General features: G+C 33.9%; 1 protein-coding gene across 1 annotated transcript in view; it reads right to left on the bottom strand.

Moving 5' to 3' along the window:
• Positions 1-24,097, bottom strand: part of Cntn5 (contactin 5) — a 755,408-nt gene that overhangs the window by 326,156 nt on the left and 405,155 nt on the right. Inside the window, exon 8 of the mRNA XM_027930609.2 lies at positions 7,441-7,543. Coding sequence (XP_027786410.2) covers positions 7,441-7,543 — 103 coding nt within the window. The remainder of the gene's footprint in view (positions 1-7,440; positions 7,544-24,097) is intronic.

The raw sequence follows: 24,097 nt of genomic DNA, 5'->3' as shown, positions 1-24,097 counted from the left end.
ATATATATAGTTGTTCCAAAGGTAAGAGATTGGATCTCAAGAAAAGCAGGGTGGATTTAATGGAGAAGTAGCATCTTACCTAAGTCTTGAACGTAGAACAGGATGGTGATGGTGGGATGTTTTAGAATAAGGACACAGTTTTACAGAGCCATAGACATGGAAAAGCATATATGGCTGAGGTTCAGAGAAGGTTGTGACTAATTAGGAAATGAGTCTGAGAATGTAAAGTGGAAGTGAGGCTCATTTTTAAATTACCCCTTCTCAGCTCTGGCCTTACTGTGCTTTATGTGCTGGGGTTAGAAGTCAGAAAGCCACATTTCTTCAGGGTCAAGAGGAGGCAGTATGAGTACACTACAAGGCCAGAAGGGAGAAGGGACACATTTCTTCTGTGTAATACAATTTAAATGTTTTCAAACTTCTTAGACAAACTTCTGTGAATGCTACCCAAGCCAATCCTCAAAGTTCTGGGTCCTAGCAGGATAGTTCTGAGATAATAATTTGTAATAATTCTAATCCCTCCTTTCCCCACTGGGCTATTTAGTTACTAACTCTCCACATTTTTAAAGTTTAATTGTTTACTCTGTTACCTAGTTATCAACTTGCATAGACTGGACTTAAAAATTGAACACATCCAATTAAAAATACTACCAACTTTCAATTTCATACCTCTTATGGTTTGGATATGAGGTGTTCCCCAAAAGCTCCTGTATTAATGTAGATGGTGAAATTATTATGAGAGCTACAAACTAATCAATTGTTAATAATTTGAATGGATAACTACATTATAACTGTAGACAGGTGGACTATGCCTGGGGGCAATGGTTCACTGGGGGCATCCCTTGGGGATTATATATTTTGTCTCTGCCCCTACTTGTCTCTGTTTCCTGGATACCATGAGTGGTGTAGCTTTCCTTTGCTAGGCCCTTATATCATGATGTTCTGCCTCTCCTTAGGCCCACAGCAACAGAGGAGCCAGACTATGCACTAAATTCTAAAACTGTGAACTGAAATAAACTTTTCCCCTTCGAAATTGTTCTTGTTGGGTATTTTGTTCTTAATGACAAAAAAGTTAACTGACATGACTCCACACCTGGAAAGAACCTTTGAAATGAAATATTTATTGGGCCCGTAGTGACTCCTTACTTTACAGCTTTGTTATGGTTAAAATGTGACGTGTTCCCCTCAAATTCACGTGTGAGACAATGCAAGAAGGTTTAGCGGAGCCTTAATCCAATCAGTGAATTAATCCCCTGATAGGATTAACTGAATGGTAAGTGAAGGTGGGTGGGACATGCCTTTGGGTATATATTTTGTATCTGGCAAGTGGGGTCTCTGCTATCTGATCATCATGTGAGCTGCTTCAATGTGCCACACTCTTCCACCTCTTCTTGAGCCCCAAGAAATAGAGCCTATTGTCTATGGACTGAGACTTCTGAAACTGTGAGCCCCCAAATAAACTTTTCCTCCTCTATAATTGTTCTAATCAGTTCTTTTATTCACAGCAGTGAAAAAGCTGACTAAAACATATCCTTTCTCCTCTTACCTCTCAGATTAAGTGTATTAAGTCTAATTTTTAAACATAGACCTGAGAAATATCACAGACAACCCTTCTTCCTCGCTTCTGGACTCAATGCTGAGCAAGAAAACCCAATATTCTTCACTGTTACTTCATACATTTGCCACCCACCAGCTTACTCCATTATATAACAATGTAGTTGCCAAAAGGTAGCTAATTAATCTGCCTGACTTTATCCTTCTATTCTTAATATTTATCTTAAGTGTAGGTGGATGAGTTGCCAGCAAATGAGAATGTTCAAAGTTTTCATTTCTAACCCTGACCTGGATCATTTCTCTCCTTTCAGGGAACATTACATCTAAATCATTAGAAGACAAATGGGCATTATTATATTCTTACAGCAGTGCAGAAAAAGAGCTTCCACTTCCTCTCCTGATAACCCATTTTCTCTGTAACAACTCATTTTGTCAAGAACTTCTGCATTACACCCAATCTAATTCTTCTAGTTTAATACCATACTGGTAGAGTTTCATTCCCTCCCTACCTTGTTGAAACTGGTAAACAGCTTGTGAGCAGTCTCTTGATAATAACCTTCCATATGTCTAAAACAGCCTTTTCTTTCCAAAGTAATTAATCCCCCTCCATTTTTATGCTTTGCTGTATTCCCAAGCCTTTGTATAGCTAATTTTCCCTAAGGATCATATTTAAGCATTTCCCAGTTTTGGGGAAATACCTTTGCAAAAATTGACCAATAACAATTATACCACATTGCTGTCACTTTATAAATTCTGTACTCAATGTTGTGTAATACTATTTTAAGAGTGATTTCTAGGACTGAACTTGTATGCTGGGGTTGTGCTTTGCCCCAGTTTCCTGTTGGGGAACTATTTGATTTTTGTGAAATTAAGATTTGAGTGGAGATTTATTTAGAAAAAAATTGCAGTGTTTAGTTTTCAAATTTTTATTTTAAATTAGGTAGGTTGATAAACTTTGGTGATATCAAGAGATGGTGTAATTGATGCCATAAAATATTCTTTTTTCCTTTAAGAATACAAAAAAGTATGAACATATTTTAAAATGATCTGTGCACTGTATTCACATTAACTTTATCCTTTAATTTATGGGAAATGAACATTTCCATAGGGGCAGCTCATAAGGAGATAAAGGCACATATAAATAGGAATAAAAATATAGTAAAAATAAATAAAACAATATTTTGATATTTAAATATCATCTAATTTAATGTTTTAAAATAAAATTTTAAAAGTTTAATTCTTTTAAAAATCAAAGACATTTCCTAGTGTACTCTATCAAAGGTTCATGTGATCTTGTTATGAGTCAGAGAAAATCCAAAGGAAAGAAAACCTGTTTTTACTATTGTTCAGTTTCACTTAGAAATCAAAACAAAAAACAGGGCAATAAATGTCTCTAGCAGTAAAAGCTGACCATGGGGAATAGGTCAGTAGGTAGGTATAGCTAATGTTTATGTTACAACATTGAGATCTGAGTCAAGAGATTGTGGTAGTAGACCCAGTTATGTGCAGGGAGACAGTGGCATCTCTTTGAAAACAGGAACTGTGGAAAAAGTTCTCATGTCTCTAGGACATTGTCTGGCAAGCTGGGCTTTCAAAACCTTCAAATCTGCATTCAGTTATTTTTTTTTCAAGGTATATTCACATTTACAAGGTGAACTATGGAAAAAAAAAAACACTTTTTGCTTTTTGGCACCTGTGCATTAATGTGAATCATTTCTCCTTGAAAATAATTATATCTAGAAGGTGTGTGCTTCAATTAATAACATGGTAAAAATCTGGAAATCTGGATTGCCTCAGCAAAACCTAGAGGATACAAAGTTAGTAACAGCAACATCTTTGTGTTTATAATTTTCTCCCTGTTTGTTCTTCAAGCCATTATTGCATCCAATATTATTGTCTGATATATATTTTTAACTCTGTCCTTCACTCTAGACTTTAATTAATATTTTTAGGGGCTGGGGATGTGGCTCAAGCGGTAGCGCTGTCGCTTGGCATGCGTGCGGCCCGGGTTCGATCCTCAGCACCACATACAAAGATGTTGTGTCCGCCGAGAACTAAAAAATAAATATTAAAAAAAACTTCTCTCTCTCTCTCTCTTTAAAAAAAATTAATATTTTTATTCCTATGCTGAAAACAATCTCCTCTTATGAGGCAATATATCAAGGGAGTTTTTTTGGTTTTTTTTAATTGTTAAGAGTAACCATGACATGAACATTCTAAGTTTGAAATAAAAGTAAAATTTCGGTTATACAAGATAAATAATTGCTAGAGATATGTTATGCAAATCCTGCCTATAGTTAACAATATTGAATTATGCACTTAAAATGTCATTAAAATGTAGAGCTCATGTTTTCTTATCATGATAGTAAAGAGATAGAGAAATAGTAGGTCTAAGACAAGAAGCTACTTGATGAAGTGAGACAAGAATAGGTAGGAAAAGATGGGACGAGAGTATGAGTACATTTGGAGATATATATATATATATATATATATATATATATATATATATATATAAAAGGGGGCAAGAAACAGGTGTTTATTGAATGTATAATTATTTTTGGGTGAAGGACAAGAAAAAAAGTATGAAGAGCTTATTATTATTCATTACTAACTGTTGATTGGATTAAATACACAGTATTTAATTCATTACTTCAACAAGCATTTCCTGAGTGCTGTGTTCCTGGTATGATGGAAGACAACAGCAATATACAAATGAGAGATAGTCATGACTCCAGCCCTCACAAGGCTTAAAACCTAAAGAAGAGAATTGGGCTGGCTGTTCTGTTTGCTTTCCTTTCCTGTCATTCTCCTCTTTCCTGTAGAACTTCCACTTCTGCTGATTATAACCTCTGGCTTGCAAACAGACTTCTGGTTGAGTTCTAGTTGGCTTCTTGGGAGGCCATAGAGGAGGTCAGAAGGCATAAGAAAAACAAGTCTCTTTAGCTGTGTTCTTGTGGCTCCAGTGATTATAGCCCCTGCTGAGTAGTCTTTGGCCTATTTCAACACTACCTGATTCTGGTATCATCATCTCCTCCTCCCTTATGCCTTCAGGCTTAAAAAGTGATACCAGAGTTCAGATACACACAGTCTACATATACCTTCATTTCTCTTTTTGGTCTTCTTAACCCTGCTCACAGATCTCCACCTTGACCATTTCCTACACTCCATTGAACCATCTACATTGGATCTTGTTTCTAGCTGCATTGTTGAGTTACAGGAAGTTTCTAAGTGAGGATATATATGTATATATAAATAAAAACATTAATATTATATCTATATAATTATATTAAACTTTATGAGTGTGTGTTTATATACATATAAATTATATATATCAATATATAAATAATATATATAATCACATTAAGTATTATAAAGAAAAGAACCCAAGTATTTTCAGAGAGAATAATGAATGTGAGTTAGATAAAGTAGTTACAAATGGCTAACATGTTCACAGCTGGAGCTGGGATTGTGGCTCAGTGGCAGACTGCCTGCCTCCCTTGTATGAGGCACCGAGTTTGATCCTCAGCACCACATAAAAATAAATAAAAAAAGTAAAAGTATTGTGTTCATCTACAACTAAAAAAAAATAATTTAAAAAAATGTTTACAGCCTCTTTAGAAGCTTTTATTGCAGTGGAGGCAAGAGAGCAGGTGGGAACCACCATGGAAAAAGAGGCGGGGGGAGTGTTCGTAGAAGAGGAGACATCAAATGAAAAAAACATGAGATAAAAAAAAGGTTCAAATGCTCCATTACAGAATTTGATTATAACACTCCTTTGAGAAACCAGTGTCCTTTATATTGATTGAAGAAACTCTTATGTTAAAACCTGTCTATGAAGACACACTGAGAGGAAGAATCAGCCTGGGGTAACATCTTGCCCAATATCTAGTGCCAGATACTGAAGTTCTCAGAACAAAGGCCCTCTAGAGCACCATGCATTCAGAAGGAAGCAGCTCAGAGGAGCTGTGAGAACTAAACCAATGCTCAGCCATTAATTTGAGGTTGCTGGGATCATGTTGGGACTCGATGATGACCCACTCCAACATGATAACATGCTGTAAAGGAATTAAGGCATGTCAACATGTTATTTCTTTGATCTTGTTTATTTTCAGGAGGGTGGCAAGTTATTCCACAGATAGTGACAGCCTTCTTTTTTTCCAGATCTGTGATATTTCACAGGAAGAATATCAAATGAACAATAGAGTCCTTCTTGACATAGGTGGTATGTGTCTTTTACCCTCCCTTGTACTTATTTAGTTTTGGGAGAGAAGGAGTAACAAAAGAGGAGTGGAAAAGTTGAAGAAAATAAAGTATTAAAAGAACATAAGTGATTTAACTATTGGATCCTATCTAGAAGGAAAGAAACTTTAAGCATCAATTTACTAAGCACATTTCAAGTCTTCCCAAAGCAACCAAATCTAACTTATTAAATAAGCTTGCCTGGGGAAATATTCTATATTGTTATTTTTTTCTCTATTAATCTAGTTTTCTAATTTGTTTTACAATATGACCTCTCTTTGTTTGTAGCTTTAGTATAAATTCTGGCATTTAAGAATTAGTTAACTGCAGGATATATAAAAACCTTTGGCATCAAGTCAGAATATATTATTTTTGCATTTATCAGAATTAAGCACCTTATGTGAGATATTTTTCCTGACACTACACCATGGAGAAATGGTAAAGAACAAGACTTTCAAGGTATTATTTAATATTATGCCCTTAACATTATGCCTTTGGATTTAGGAAGCTTCCTCAGATATCTACCTAAATATCTTCTAGGCTCATTTTAATTCCTTAAAATATCTTTCTAGTTATGGGCATCATTTTCTTAAAAGAGAGGCTGTACGATAACTTATTTTGTCTTTGGTCTATTATGAACTTGTTCCTATTTACATTTGAGAATTGCACTGACATGTTATTTCAGTCAGTCTTAAAATTAAAACAAATGGTGTTTACTATATTTATCCTGAAACCTCCAGTTAATAGCTGAGTTTCTTCTGTTTACTAATATTTTTCTCACCCACAGGCTAACCCTACTGCTATAAACACATTTATGTAGCATGTTTTATCTCCAAGTACTTTATAGTTATGATATGGGAGTTAGCTCAACACAACTGAAGCTAAATGATTAGTAACTGACAAATGCACTTATGCAAATTATAACTATATGATATAGAAAAGACCCTGAGGTCTTATCATAAAAAAAACACTATTTAAAATAAGTTATAATACTCTAACCAAATATGTTCAAAATTCCACTCTTGCCTCTGATCCCAATACCTATACTGTAAACATCATTGACAAGTGACAATATATGGTGGATTTAAGTCCTCAGAAATAGAATCAATAAGTATAGCAAACATTAGAGTGTGATATATCTCTGTCTGTCTCAAGGAATGATAACAAATTGTGCATATCATCAGCTTGTGTTATCATGATGTTATTTCTGGAGATTCTGAAATAATCTAAGTATTATCCTTATAATTTCTGTACCATTTTCATAATCTACATAATTTACATCCTATACATGAGAAGCAGACAGTACCTTTTTCTTTATACTCCTCTTATTTGGAGCATTGCTGAATGAAATTAAGGATAATACTGAAATATAAGGCATGGAGGCAAAGAAAAGTGAAGCTTGTCTTTAATTTAGAGAAATTTCCTTTTTGTTAAAATGACAAAATTATATACATTGCAGTCCACAGAAATGACTAGGAAGAAAATTATAATTGGCTACTTTGCCAATTCTCATTTGTCCTTCTTTTTGAAAAAATGTATAGCAACTATGGGGCTTCTGGGAAAAGAAAATCTAGCAAAATAAATGATCTGAAAAGATTTGTCACATTTTAATAAACAATTGTGTCTAATTATAGAGGAATATGTACTTACTTGCCAAGTGCAAAGCACTCCATCTTAACAGTTGTTCCCCTAGCAGCTGTAACCGTGAAAGGAAAATGCACCTCAATTTTCGGCTCATATTCTCCCATCACACCTGGGAAATAAAGAATAGTCTTTAAGCATAAAATGAATGTCACAATTTCTTTTCAATCTTGGAGATGTTATACTGAAAATCACTGTGGTTTGGTTGCTAGTGTATGTTTGATGACTATTAAAATTTTTGATGCATTGAAATAAAAAGTACACTTAGGTACAATCATTATGATGAAATCCTGCTCTTCCCTTAAGGACTGAGTTACGTGCCTGTTCAAGACCATTTAAAGTGATAATTATTGAAAAGTGTTTATCAACACTGGTAATTCACTTACTGAATATTCTCTAAAGTAAATAATTATGACCATTTCCAATATTAAATAATTGTGTTGATTTTTTAAAAAACAAAGACATCAGAACTTTATCATTGTCAAGTTAATAGACATTTATGAATCAGAGACTCTGTGCTTATTAGAAGAAATAGTAGGCCCAACGCTCCATCATGTCGGCTTTGAACCAAATTCCTCAACAAGACTCCTAAAGTGCAAGTAGTAATCAAGAATCTATAAATGGATGGTATGAAACTAAAAAGCTTCTTCACTGTAAAGGTAACAAAGAACATGGACAGAAAGAGCCTATAGAATGGGAGAAAATCTTTACCACATTCAATTCAGAGCATTAATCTCCAGGTTATACAAATAATTCAAAAAGATTAGTACCAAAAAAAAAAAAAGCCCACAAATAACTCAATCAATAAATGGGCAAAGGGACTGAATAGGCACTTCACTGAAGAAGAAATACGAATGGCCAAAAAATGTATGAGAAAATGTCCAGGTTAATTTTCTATGTATGTTCCCCATGCTATTAGGTTGATCATATTATCTGAAATTATTTTTCATGAATTTAGTTGACTTTCTATTCTGCCTCAGAAACTCATTCATTCCTTTATTGGTGGTGATTAAATGAAACATAAATCTTCAAATATGTGTAATGATGGGTCTTTACCACATTCCACCAAACCTTCCCCTTCAGTTCAAGATACTTTCTTTTAAGGAAGTTGGAAACTTAGTCTCTAGATCCATATGTTAATGGTTTTTTTAATTTGTTCTTTTTAGATATACATGACAGTAGAATGTATTTTAAATTGAAAATCTACAGATATTCAAGTATAGGAATAGAGCTATGTACACATTTGGGCATTCCTAAGAATAGTTATAATTTGTATAAGTAGGAGAAAGAGAGGACAAAAAGCAAATAGTGTGCTAGAAACAAAGAAAAAGAAATGGAAAATCACCATAATTGGAATATTATTTTTTTCTGGCATGTGGGTATATGAATAAAAATGATATAGGATAAATATGGAAGTATAGCTAGAATCTAAATAGAGGGCCTGGATTCTCACAGTAAAACATTTATACTTCAATCTGCAACTTGTTTGGAGCCACTGGGGTTTTGATTAGAGGAATGGCATTTTGCTGAGAATTAGAGCAGTCATAGGTTAAGTCAATTAGATTATTTCCATATTCCAAGATAGAAGCAATAAAGGCCTGGATTTTAATGATCAGAAATGTTACTAGATGAGAAATATCAAGAAAGAATTGAACTTGCCAAACTTGGGACAGAATGTGAAACAGGAATTATGGTGTTGGCAGTGTCACTAGGTTTCCAGCTTGAGGGGCTGGGTGATGTCAGTAAAAGAAAAAAGAAACACAGCTACAGTAGAGAAGTTGATTACTTTAACTTTGAAAGACATAATAGGTACTCAGGAGCAAGTGTTGGTCCACATGGTGCAAACAAAGGAATGAAACTAAGAATGGGTTCCACAAAGATGATAAGCACTTAGTGTCATCATTTAGAGCTAGCCTTTAAAGTTGTGAGATTGGATAGGGCATTTACCTACTCAGAGTCTATGCACTAGCTGAGGCCTAGTGGATTCTGGTGCTAGGGCTATCAGGTAGCCCTGGGGCTATTTATCTCCTAAAAAATAAGTTTTTGATCTCCCTTTGTGTAAAGCACCAGAGAAAGAACAGTATAATTTAGCATGGATGCTGTTGTGAGGAGACTATGTTCAAGAGTGTTTATATCTAGGAATACATGCATGTATATGTTGTTGTATATACATATATACATGACTCTCACTGTAATTTTTTTTGTGTGTGCATGTGTGTAAGATGATATAAGACATGAAGGTAAGATAAACCTGACATACAAAGGAATAGAGGGTAGGTGTGGCAAGGAAAATCTTGTATATATTTGTTTCCTATGTAGTATTTGATATAAGCCTTGAAGAAAGAACCTGGACAGCTTTAGATGGGGACTATTCAAATAATTCAAGATTATCTGTGCTTTCCATTCTAGTTTCTTACAAAGCAATTTCAGCAGAGAAATTATCAATACTGTCTCTTACACAGAGACTAGATTTCTAGGCCTGGCTCTGCTAATGATTAGACTGCTTTATCCCTGACAGTCCAGTGACCTCTGGACTTCATTTTTCTCATCAGTAAATTGAGGGAATAAATGGGAATTATCATTAACATAACATCCTGCTTTAATGAGCTGACTCTCTCAATTGCTTCTTTTTCTAATGTTTGCTGCACATCAGGAACCTGATAAATAGCAAGTGAATTGAGTGCTTAGCACTATCCTATCACTCAAAACAGATGTTTAAGCACATCTTCTCTATTTCTTTTTCAATAATGTTCTACTCTTCTGCTTCTCTTTTTTCCCTCCAAATCTCTCTCCCTGCCACGCTTTCCAACTTCTTTTATGCCCTCTTCATGTTCTCTTTCTTTCCCTCCTGTCTCTTCTAGCTATTAGAGCAGCAGGATTTAGCCCACTGGTGATACTTATAAACTCGACTGAGTATATCCAGTGGTGTGAAGTTTGCCTTTGATTCCCTCTTACTTATAAGCCCCATATAAAAACTGCTAAGCATCCTATTCAGTAACTATCTTTGCTCAAATGAAACCATCTTCAAAGTCAGTTTCTGGATTCCCCATCCATTTGTAAAATTGGTTCTGTAATGTCCTCTCTTTTCTTCATGATGATTCAATACCAACTGATTTATAATGATGCTTATTAAACCTAGGCCTCCTACTGGCAAGTGTCCCTGTGCTGGAAGTTAGAGTGTCACCGAGTGCTGGAGAAAGGCAGTGGAACTTGGTTCAAATTTAACAAAAAAAATTGTCATTATTCTACTAAATTGTTCAAAAAGCTATCAGAGCAAAAGGACCTCAATCTCCAAAGCACCAGTAATTTGTTCTGATTTCTTTTACCCACTTAAATAAATATTTCTTTAAGAACTCACTTTTACATTAGCACATTTGTAGTCATTCTATTAAAGCAGCTGAAATAAACCTATATATTAAAACAAAATGAAAAATTTGACTATAAAGTTTAGATTAAAGTACCTAATTTGAGTTGCGCTGCAAGAAATTATAGTGCTTCTTTTTAATTTTACTTTGAGAGCAATAAGTACAGGTGAGCATATTCTGTAGGTACGTCTTTATTATTTAGCAATTGATCACATTCAGCAATTAAGTTTTGTTTTATGTATCATGGGATAATTATGTTAGAGTTAAAGTTGACCTGGTCAAGGTTTTGTGGTTTATTATAGCTGTACTTTTTAATGTTTCAAGTCATATGCATCTTAATTTACAATTCCTTATGCTAGGTAGAGGTTGCTGCTGAAAGAAATGGGAAATAGTCCCAGGAGACACCAGATTGAAGATCAAAATATGGGACTTGTCTCTTCAGTTAAAAATGGCTCTTTGGTCTTTGATTATGGCTAGGCTTGGCCTGAACATTGCTCAAGAGACCTTGCATTGCATCTTTAAGTCTTTTTCCATACCTGTCTCTCCTGACTTCTCCTTACTTTTTTCCTGATTGACTTGCTTGCCTCACTTCAGAATTACAGGCCATTAAGAAATGACCCCAAGTTATTCTAATTCCTAATAAACAGAATCTTTCCTGCTGAGAGTACATTACTTTTCTTCAATGTCTTTATGGTTGTTGATTTTCTTACTTATTCCAATTACTCACAAAGATCCAGGGTGCTTTTCCCTAAGTGGAATACAATTTAGAGCAGTGATTTACCAAGCATATTACAGAACAAAGAGCCAACAACAACAGAAAAATCTGGACAAGTTATTATAATTTTAGGATGTAGGGTCCAACACTAAGCCTAGTGAAGTTTTCAAAGGTGGGCTATGAATTCTATATTAAGATTGTTTTTCAGGGTGATTTTATGTACATAAAAGGAAATTCAAAGTTGGATCTTCTTTGTCTCTAATTTTTATCACGATACTTGACATTCTTAGCATTTGAGTGTGGCAGACTAACAGGCTTGCAAAAATAGCACACACAGGGCCTGAGAGCATGCATGCACTGGTAACTTCCCCTGGCATTAGGGCAAATCATGTTCAACTCTTAAAGTTCTGGTACTCCCACTGAGCTTGCTTTCTTCCTCATTGGTTGAGTGGTCTGTCCTAAATTTTTGGTGCCTATGCAAGAGCAGTTGTTACATATTTCAAGAGACACTTCTGAAACACATAATCATATTCATTTCTAAGGTCAAAAACTCATGCTTAGTAACTTTTAAAAATTTGGCTGAACTAATGAGATGGAAAGATCTGGTTTGTCTTCTTTATGTCCAAATAATGGGTATTTATGTTTTTATCTTCAACATTTCTGCCAAATATATTCAACACATTTCTTGTCTTCCAAAAATAATAGCTATTTTCTTAACACTTCTTTTAGAAAATTCTGCTTCCATCTTCTCTAACTGGTTGAGTTGAATAGGAGCCATTATACTACTGTGTGATTTCCTTCCTGATGGTATCAATTAACTTATTGTGGGCACCTGGCATGCCAAGCTACCTTATTGTTCTGTGGCACAATGACTGAGTCAGATGGACAGTTAAGGTTGGAATTTTTCGACCAAGGACCAGGGAGTTTAAGTGTCTTAGTTTGTTTTTGGTGACACACACACAGAAAAGCCAGCATGTCTGAGGGCCATGAGAACTATATTCTGTGAAAGAAAGTAATTTGTTATTAAAGAAAATTAAGCCTATTTAGAGAAAATTAAATTAAAACATACAGAGGAGAGAAAGGAATGAGTATTGGTGGCAAGTCAGTTCTACCTGGAATTTCTCTCAGTCAAATAATATTAATTGCCTATTTTGGTTAAGTTATTTCAAGTTGGGTTTCTCAGGTACAAACAAAGTATTTTGAATGATATGCCACTGTGCAGGACAAAACCAGTGGTGTCTGGCTCTATCTTATTCCTTTTCTGGATTCTGAGTATCATATCGAAAATACCATCCTAGGCAAAGGACAAGATAGAGTAGCAGTGGATTAGAGCTCAAGACAAAGAAATATATTTGATTTGCTCTATTTTTAAGCATTGCATATTTTAATGTAGAATGTTAATTTGAACAGGGGATAGAAAACATAAGCTACATGAATATCCTTATGAAAAAGTATAAATGAAATTTGAATGGTTCAGATTAAGCACTGTGGGAGAGAAGAGATTACTGAATAGAAAATTTAGGAAAATGTGGGAAAGCACTGTAATTGGATTTTGACCATGGAATCAGACTTGAACGATGCATGAGTAGAAGTTTAGTGACTCTGAGGTAGAAGGGACAGTGTCAACAAAGGTATAGAAATAAGATTCTATCTGGGGATTTTTACTAAGTACTTGATTTCATTACATAGAGTATGAAGGTATAATAAGAGAAAAATTTCAAATATAAGTTGAAGCTAGATGATAGGTAATATTTAGTGACATATTTTCTTACTCTTCTGTTCAGATGTTGACAATGTCTTGATAAATTTTCATGAGTGCTCATTTGAAAAATACCATTTCAACAATCAGTAGGCATCTGATTTCATTTCAAGATAGCACTTGGAGTTAATAGGATCCATGTTCAGTGTTATCAGCAATCTCATACTGGTATACGGACACACAATGTGTGTAATGAAGATGCATCTAGGATAAGCATCAAACTGGAGGCTTAGGAACTGAGGCATCATTTTCACATGAAAATTATTTAATTGCTTAATAAACTTTTTAAAAAATATTTCACCAGGAGCATATGTGATATCAGAATCTCCTAAATTTTTATTTTATATTTTATTTGCAGGAGTTGTTTCACTTGTAATTATTTTGTTATTGTCTTGTAGAGTCTGAATATAAAGTCACCATGCTCTGGAAGTTCCTTGGTAAGAAGATGAATGACTAAATAAAAACAATAACAAATAATGATAATTACAATAGATATAAAAAAGAGAAGGAAGAAGCTGCTGAATGGTGCACTTGATGTTTGAAGATGCTGTGCCATGAGAGATGCCTTCCACTTTTCTTGTACTTTTAGAACATATTAAGTATCAGCTTGCGATTTGAAGATAAATGATGCAATTTCCAACTATAGCCATAGCTCTGTTGAAACATCGAGACCATCACAGAACTTTTTTCAGTCCCTATTTTCTCATATATAATGATAGTGCTTACTTTCTTATAAGTTTAGAAATCTAGTGCTAAGTATGGAAATATATCTTATGCTTCCATGTGTATACATTTGCTTACTGTACTCAAATGAATACAGAAATCATAATCTTTAAAATTTTAAATCACTTATAAAAGTGTCCAGATGTCTTCATTTCATTTCCCTAATGAGCCACTGATAAGTAACAGCTTCTCAAACTTGGATTGAAAGATAACATATTGGTTTTTTTATTCAAAAAAATGTACATTACCCTAAATCATAGTTTCTTGAAGAGAGTCATTGCTCTGTAAATAAAGGGACTGAAGGATATCCTGACAAGATAAATACGTGGCCTGAGTTATCAAGAAATAAATGTTCCATTATGGGTGTTATTTATATAGGAAGAGTGAGGAAAAACTAGAGTTTTATTATTAGGGCAAAACATTTTTCATCACTAATATATATACTCTGAAAATAAGAGAAGCCAAAAGATTTATTTTTTCCTTCCTAGTATTAAGAATAAATTGATCAAGGGCCTGCTACACACTGTAATTGCTTTCCTCTGATTACTGAGTTTTAAGACTTATTTTCTTCTCCTGTTCTTGCCACTATGATTTAGGTAAATATACCCATCTCTCTCTACCATCATCAGAGGGCTCATTCCATGGGTATCCATAACTTAGAATAAGATCTTATAAGAGTAAGGCCAAAGAAAGCAGCTATATATTTTTCCCCAAACATATAAGCTCCCTCTGGCATTAAATAATATGCCAGATGCATAAAATTTTCAAAATTTGATAACAAAAGGATGAATATACACTTTGAGAAGTTTATTGAAAAGTGTTCCTTTTTTTATAGAAAGCCAAGTATGTTTGCTATTTTCATAAATTTCTAGGCACAAGATTATAGGAATTTAACTGTAAATATATCCACATAATGAAAACATAAATATTTTATGATAAGTCCATAACTTAAAATGCTTATGGGCATTTTTTTTTTTAAATTAACATTTCTTTGACTTTGTAAAATGTTTGTGTGTACTTTTTTGCCTGTCTTGTCTATGTGTGTAGAAATTGAAGTCTTTTCAAGATTATACAAAAGAAAAGTTGGTACCTGGAAAAAAATGCTAATAATTTCACTTTTATGAGCTTCCACCAACATCTATGTGAACATGATTCAAAACTACAGATCAGTTATTGTATAAATGAGGGGCCTCATTTGACAAGCAAGGATTCTTTCTTGGAAGCCAGTTTAGACTAACTAAGAATGGGAGAATGACTCTTCTGATTCAAAAGCAAGTTAAAATCATAGCTGATTCCAAATGACATATTGACTGATGCTCCATTCAGTAATAAAATGCTTTGAAGATTGCTGAATAGTCCATAGGCGTCTTCCACCCTGATTAGAGTATGTTTTCAATCATGATTGAAGTAGAAACTGTGATTTCTAAATAATCAATTAAAACATTTATATTTTCCATTAAAAAGAGAAAGGAAAAGGTTTTTTATAAATATGGTAATTTACCCTGTATTAGATAAACTAATCATTAATTGTCATAATTATAACAATCCTATGAGAAGCTGAAAGGATGTAGTGAGAGTCAAATGACATAAAAGTGACTTGAGGCACATCTAAGAAGTTTTTACATACACATCATCTGGAAGGTAGGAGAATGTACTTGAAGTGAGGATCAACTGGATATAACAGTAGATTTACACAATCGGGCAAGAAACAGCAGGAACAACTCCTGTTGCTAAGATTCCTAGAACAATTTGGACTCTACTACCTTCCATTCTCCTCTCAATAGTCATGCTGTGTTATGGAAACTAAATTTGGATTTCTCTGATTTCTCCTTTGTCTTATGTTGTATGCTTTCTAAGACTACAAGGACCATACTTAGGTTAACTCGATGGAGCATCTGTTCTTTCAACTACGGAGAACAACTCAAATAATTTTTTTATTCATAAATTTTCATCATTCTTTAGAAGAACTACTCCCTCCACAATAGTTTTCTACTCATAACTGTCTACCAATCCATATACTAATTCCCAAGAACTCAAGGGAATTCCTAGGGGAATTAGTTTTGCCAGCTTAGCTGATGACCTGCCTTGTTGCCTAACTCTAGGAGGAAATGTGACAAATCAGTTGCTTTAAACCATTGTTAAAATTTATTTTTACATTTTAACCTGCACAGATAGTTTTCTTACTGAGTGTCGCTATTGAGAAGACCGGAATTCCTGCTGTTATCACTCACATTTGAGATCCTTAGCACAGTATTCCCTGATTTGCTCTGTAAACAATACACCACATATTTTACAAAATCTTACTGATTTCAAAGGGTCTATGTTTGATACAGTTGAAAGGGGGAATGTTTACAGAGGGGGAATGCTGATTATCACAGCCTCAACACAGGGCTTTATGTGCCTTAAACACACACCATAGATGCAAAAAGGGAAGGAATAACCATTGACTGAACACCTGTCAGAGTTTGATGCTTTGTTCAGTATACATGCAAGTGAACTGTTCAATAAATTCTGTGACCAGAGTAAGGTAGATAGAATTATCCCCATTCTAAATAAGAGAAAAATAAGTATTGTAAATGTTAATTAACTCCATCTACATCATTGATCTACTAAACGACAGGCAAAGGGTTCAACTGAGGTCTGTGTGAGTCCTGAAGCTACTTCCACTCACTCTTCTATTTCGCCCAACCCCAGGAAAAATTCTTATTGTTCCATAAGATGGCATAACTATTGAAATGAGAGTACAAGGTAGTAAAGTCCAAATTATTCTAGGAATCTTAGCAACAGGAGTTGCTTCTAGAGTTTCTTACCCAATTGTGTGAATCTACTATGTTATATCCAGTTTGTCCTTACTTCAAGTACACTCTCCTACCTTCCAGCAGAATTTATTTAGTCATTCCCAATTTTGTAGACAATTGAGTTCTACTTCAAACATTACTTTTTTAGGAAAGTCTTTCCTGAACTTCTGCCTATTCCCTTCTCCAACCAAGTCAATCACCCCAGCTGTGAATCCCTATGATTATCAATTGTTCAATCTGAACACACTTCTATTCCTTTGTTCAATATCTGTTTTCAAACCTCTAAACTCATTCAGGACAGCGATTACATCATTTGTCTCCCTTTTTGCCCTTAAACAATGTTTCATTCAAAGTCAATGCTCAAGAATATTTGTCAAGAGCTTTGTAATGTTTTGAACAACCAATAAAAAAAAAGAAAAAAAAAAGAATATTTGATAACTGAATTAATCAATAGAGTTGTTATAAACTATGTAGAAGATGTGTAACAGGTAAAATAGGATCTGATAAGATTTTATTTTTATGTATTCCAATGATTATGTTCTTTTTCATTCTGAGGAAAATGCAAGGTAATTTTCCAGTTCATAACCATGAAAATTTATATTTTGTCTTAAGTTACTGAGGTACGAACATATGATAATGAAACATTTTGTGGATGTATGAATTGATAAAGTCTCTCCATTTCAGCATAATCAGTCAATTGTCAAGTTCTGTCAGTTGGGTTTCAATTAAAATTTTCCAGACTATTCCTTTACTTCTTTTCTGATCATTATTACTTTAATTTAGATTTCCTTTTATTCAGCCCATTAAATTAGACAATATGGGGATCCTTGGTGATCTTTGCAAAAGTGGTGAGTATTAAAGTTTCATATGATTAAATATGAGAACAAAGTAGAGGTAAATTTGATATAAAATTCAGATGACTCTTGGAGGAAGCCTTGATGTCAGTGAGAGCAGAGAAAATAGGATGGGAACTATTTATTCAATAACGGCATAAAACGAAATCTGAATACTGCTTCTCATGTAGTACACTCAAAGTCCTTCACTATTTGGACCTTGTCTGTCTAGTCAGTCTTAAACTTAGTGGTTCTTCTCCTCACAAACCTTATTCTGTAGCCACGTGACAGTTTTCTTCAGCTCTCTAACCTGACCTTTATGCCAATCATCATATGCTCGTCTTTACCTGAAATCCTTTTAGTCTTTTTCTCTAGTTAGTACACTACTATTTAGCTTTCAGTATCATACTCAAATTTTATCTTCTCATCTATAAGAGAATTAATTTCATCCTGTTTTCAAAGCACACAGAAAACCCTTTATTTTAGTGCCCATTCTCTCTGCATTTTAATGTTTTCTTGTCTATCTTCATCATAATGTGGTTTCTAACACTGAGGAATTTTATTCTCTTTTGCACCTGCAATGTCTGAATGTGGATTTATTAACTTCTATCGGCCTACACATCACTTTGCATGCCCTCTTGTAGTCCATAAACCACAGATTTCTCCGGCTGAATGCTTGATTGCATTTTTTAATTGAAATTTGATTCTAAGATATTGGATTTATTCTATAAGCACTTTCTTTATTCTTATTAGAATGTTGAGACTGTTTTAAGACCACACCCAGTAATTTCATAATATTCTTTCTAGTATTTATTGCATATGTACCTTACTTTTTCTTTCCTGGACATAATTCTAATTTGGACCTTCAATAGTCTGCCTTGATTGCTGGTATACTTGACCTCTTGACTCTGCTTTCCTTTTCCTCTAATCAATTTTGTACTATGATTCCAGATTAATCTTTATAAAAGAGTGTTCTCATCATTTATTTTCCTTTCCAAAAAAAATGGTAATTTCCCATATCTTTTTGATGAAATTCAGGCTATTATTTTTGCAGTTAAAGCCCTAAAAATATGCTCAAAAGCAGAAAAAAATTTAACGTTAGTTTCCACTTGTCCATCAGAGCCCACTGTTAGGACCAGTTTGTCTCCTAAATAGCAATAATTAATTTTTGTTACATAGACATTTTTAACAGATATATTCTCAAATACTATGTTTAGTGAGGCTGAATCAACTAAATCCTTTTTCCTCTAAAATACTTTCTATAACCACAGTAGCCCACAGTGATGGATTCCAGCCTGTGAATTCCAGCAGCATTTACTGTTTGTACTTTCTTCTCTGAGGAGTAATGTTTTGCTTAATGTTTTGAGATTTCACATATTGTTTGTATAATAAGATAATTTATTGATGACTATGGCCATGCCTTCTATTTGATTCCCATAGGTTCTGATCATGGTAAGTTCTAGTCACATAAATAGTCCTTATCTGCTATAAGCTGAGTAATAAAAACTAATTATTAAGCATCAATATAGCTTAGTAGGATAACTATCAAATATATATTTTTTAAATCATCATTACTTAGGACTAGGCTGATATCCTAAAGTTTCTAGAAATTTCCCCAAATCCCCATGAGGGCTTTCAGATTTCAGTATTGAGAATTTTTCCTTATATATTTATTTATTTGGTGCATTATACTTGTACATAATTGTGGGATGTCTTACGTATTTGTACATGTACACAATATAATTTGGTCAATATCATTTCCCAGTATTTTACATTTCCCTTCCCTCCTCCTGCCACCAGTCCCTTTACCGTACTGATCTTCCCGTGATTTTCATGGGACCATTGCTTCTCTTTTTCTTTTTCCTCTCTAGCTTTCACGTACAATAGAAAATTTTGACCCTTCATCTTCTGTGGCTTAATTCACTTAAGATATTGATCTCAATGTCCATTTCTTTTCCTGCATATGATGTAATTTCATTTTTCTTTATGGCTGAATAAAATTCCATTGTGTATATATACCACAATTTCTTTATCCATTCATCTGTTGATGGATACCTAGGCTGGTCCCATATTTTGCATATTGTGAATTATGTTGTTCTAAATATGAGTATGCATGTATTGCTATAATATGATGACTTTAATACTTTAGGATAAATACTGATGAGTTATATAGCTGGGCCATATGGTAGTTCCTTTTGAAGAACCTCCATACTATTTACATAGTGGTTGTATATTCATTTGCAATCCCACCAATGATATAAAATTGTTCCCTTTTTGCAACATACTCTATCAGCATTTATTCATGTTTATAGTCCTGATGACTGTCATTCTGACTGGAGTGAGATGAAATCTCAGGGTCATTTTGATTTGCATTTCCCTAACCCCTAATGATGTTGAACATTTTTGCATGTATTTTTTTGCCATTTGTATTTCTTCTTTTGAGAAATATTTGTTTAGTTCATTTACCCACTTATTAATTGAGTTATTTGGTTTTTTGTTAAGTATTTGAGTTCTTTATGTAATCTGGATATTAATCCTGTAAGAAGAGTAGCTAGCAAAGATTTTTCTCCTCTTTGTAGGTCCTCTCTTCAAATTCTAAATTGTTTTCTTTGTTGTACAGAAGCTTTTTTACTTTGATGCCATTCCATTTATTAACTCTTGGCATTATTTCCTGGGCTTTAGGGCTCCTACTGAGAAAGTCATTGTCTGTGCCAATATGTTGAAGTGCTGACCCTACATTTTCTTCTAGAATTTGCATATTTTCTGCTCTAATTCCTAGGTCTTTAATGTATTTTGAGTTGATATTTGTGTAGGGTGAAGAGAAGTTAGGGTATAGTCTCATTCTTCCACATATGGCTAACAAGTTTTCCCAGCACCAATTGTAAAAAAGGCTTTCTTTTCTCTAATGTATGTTTTTGGCACATTTGTCAATGATGAGATGACTACATCTGAAAGAGTTTGAATTTCTTCTATTCTTCATCATTGGTCTATATATCTATTTTTATACCAGTGCCATGCAGTTTTTGAGAGTTGTGAATTTCAAGTTTTGATTCTATATGGATATATGCAAATGTAATGACAAAACATGATATTTTAAGAACAGATAAACCCATTCATATATTACAGCTATGTTTATTCTTTAATCTGTTTATTTTAGGTCTTTAGCACTGCTAAAATGGAGATTTTCTATTAAGCCTCTCCATGATTATAAGTAAATCACAATATATTTGAGTTTTCATTAGTCCTCATATTCACAAAGAATCTATTTTCTTGTGTGAATATCTAATAGCACTAAATCAGTTTCCTCATATTTTCTTGTTCAGAATATTGTATTAAGCCAAAATAAATTTAAAAATCTAACCATCAAATAAATATAAATATTAAATCTAACTATTTATACTAAAAGGCAACAGCAATTAGCAACTGATATTTAATATACTGTGAAATGCACACACACACACACACACACACGTGTGTGTATTTTTTTTCTCCCCCTTCCTTTTTAAAAGAAGGAGTGAGCAAGCAGAGCTTTTATAATGGAAAAGGATCTTCCCTTGCAAACTGCACTAATTCGATTTTGGTGTGAGGGAATGCTTTCTGATGAGTATCAGAAGAAGGATTGTACATGTAGTGAGTGTTCACTGAAAATACACTTGTTACATGCATATTGAATTTCTAACTCTGGAAAGTTTGCTTAAATTGTATATTACCTTAACCCAGCTTGATAAATCTACTGGGTTTGCAGGTTTAAAAAAGTTTAAGGAAGTAAGTAATTCAGTGATAAATTCAAGTATAACTTGTAAAGTCTTGTTTTATCTAGTTTTATTGTGGTATTTTATATAGTTGGGAATTTGATTTGTGAATGATTTTTACAGATTATAATTCACCTTTCCCTTTGTTTTTAAGTCATATTTATAGAAGATTTCTAAAGTTCCAGAAATAAATTCAAACCTGAAAATTACAACTGGAAATCTGGTATATTTCAGGGTTGTGTGCTAATCACTATCACATGAAAAATTTATAAAATAATAATTAGAATAATACTCAGACTTTTTGGGTTTTACTATGTGCCTGGTACCCTTGTAAGTCATCCAGATAACCACTCTAATCTTCAATCCCTTTGAATTAGTCTGAATATTTCTCATTTTGTCTTTAGGAAAACTGACTCAGGAAAGTTGAAAACTTGTCCAGAGCCACATGGCTATTAAGTGCTACAGCCAGGATTTGAATTCAGGAAATCTGACTTTGAAGCACATACTTCCCATGATACTAAATAATGAATCGTATTCCATGGGTTCTGCAGTAACCAGTTCTTTGGAGCCAAAGAAATTTTTCTGTGGAACATTGCAAATATTGGTTTGATTGCCTTTAACCCACAAAATGCTACTGAGTTCACTAAAGAAATTGGCTGTAGTAACAACATGACTCTTTTAGGTTCTAGATCACAGAAGCAAAGTCCCTTGTAGTGAACAAGAAGAAAATAAAATACTTTTTTCCTACCAGCCTCTGATAAATGTGAAAGACGAAGGTATTTTGTGCATGCTCTTCTTCTTTTAATCCTTTTTACAAGTGCTTTGAGTATGATTTTGCCTTGTTATGGAATGCAGCCCAGAATTGGGGCAATTGATAAATACTTTTTTTTTCAACATGCACACAAATGTTAGTTCCTCTATGCAAATGTTCCTGATTGCCCTGTGAAGTTAGGTTCCTCTTTGCACCCATGATGATATAATTTTATTTTATTCTTTTCACATGATTTTCTTTTTAAAATCAAGATTCATTTTGTCTTTCCTACTATATCATGGGCTCTCAGAGGGTTCAAAATCACGTCATTCTTGACTCGCAGAATAAAACAAAAACAAAAAACCTGTGCCAGATTCCTTACAATTATTTTAATTTTACATCCATTTCAAATCAGATATAAACACTGTTACATGAATCAGGACAGAGCAGGCCATGTGGTAAAATGAGCCAGAACTGGGATTGTAATCTAATAAAGTCTTCCTAAAAAGCTCTCTACCTGATCACATTGATACATACAATGAAGTATTTTTAAAAATTATGCTAAACTCCCTTCTGTGATCAGTTTTAAATTTCTACGTTACTTCTCTTCCTATGTTAGTGAGACTCATTATCTTTCTGGGAGTGTCCTACAAAGAGTTAAAACCGTAAGAGATTTCTCAACAACTGCATGCATGCTGAAGTGAAAATTCCTGACCTCTCATTCTCTCTGTTGAATTCTTTTTGTAAAAACATAATGTTCATTCACCTAAATGAGCATTTTGGAATGTTAGCCTGAGTGGTGTGTTATGTCGTGGGGAGGGAGCGCAGTAGACAATAGTTCTGCTGCATTTGGATTAAACTGCCTGAGGGTTCATTTCTGAGCTTAACATCATCTAAATTATTCCTACTCTTTTTTCTTTCTACATTTTCTTCCTTTACCTCTGAATTTCAAACTCTCTAAAAGCTTCTAGAGGATATGCTTTTAATTTAAACAAAAGCAAAATCAGAAAAGCCTTAGGCAGTCGCCAACTTATGGTAGGGCAGCTATTTATACATATGAATCATTAACAAGTTGCCCATCTGTTAAGATTTGTACTGCATGTATTTGATTACCCTGATGTTAGGATGACAGCAAAATATTTCTTTCTGTTGGCATTCATTTATTTATTAAACCTCTGAGTGATGAAAATATTCTCTAAGATTCCAAATTCAGCATATTCTTCTTTTTCCATAATCACTAACTTTTTAGCAGTATGACATTTTAAAAGAAGGCCTACATTTAAAGAAGAAAGCATGGTGTAATATTAAGTAGACCTTACTAATTATTAAGAAAATTAGACTCAGTATTCTCTTGACAGATATTCTGACAGATAATTAACACACTGTGTAGCAGGCAACCTTATACTCTCTAAAGACGAAGTCTGTCATTCCCAAAGATCAGCATAACCCCAATTTTACTTATGTAGGTTACTCCTTATACTGTCTAATTTCAAAAATGTCATAGATTCTTTTCCTTGCTGAATTTAGAATAATGACCTTTGCAACATTTATTTCAACCAAACCAGGAAGAAACAAATACTGATTGCTTCTGTGAGGATCATTTCTATCCTCACCCTTTAATTGTAATTCCAGGTAATACTGAAGAGTTGAATCCAAGCCACAATGTGTCACTGATATAAGGGAGGCAGGATGACAGAGTGGTGAAAACAGTATCTGTGAGTGATAGTTTTTGTTCCAGATCTGTGACCAACTCTGTCGTTTGGAGTCCCTTAACCTGGTAGTAACTGAGCAGTACGTTTACTCTTTAAAATGTAGTCTCTGCAGTCAGACAAGCATAGGCAAGAGGACCTGCTACCTGTCAAAACTGCAGGTTCTGTAATTATAAAACAAAGATAGACTTGAAATGCTGTTTTGTTGTGATGACTAAATGACAGAGTGTATGAAATGCTTTCAGAACAGTGACTGGAGCA

Source organism: Marmota flaviventris, chromosome 9 (genome assembly GCF_047511675.1).
Source record: "Marmota flaviventris isolate mMarFla1 chromosome 9, mMarFla1.hap1, whole genome shotgun sequence".
In the NCBI taxonomy this organism is placed as follows: Eukaryota; Metazoa; Chordata; class Mammalia; order Rodentia; family Sciuridae; genus Marmota; species Marmota flaviventris.
This window is presented reverse-complemented; position numbering and strand designations above follow the sequence as displayed.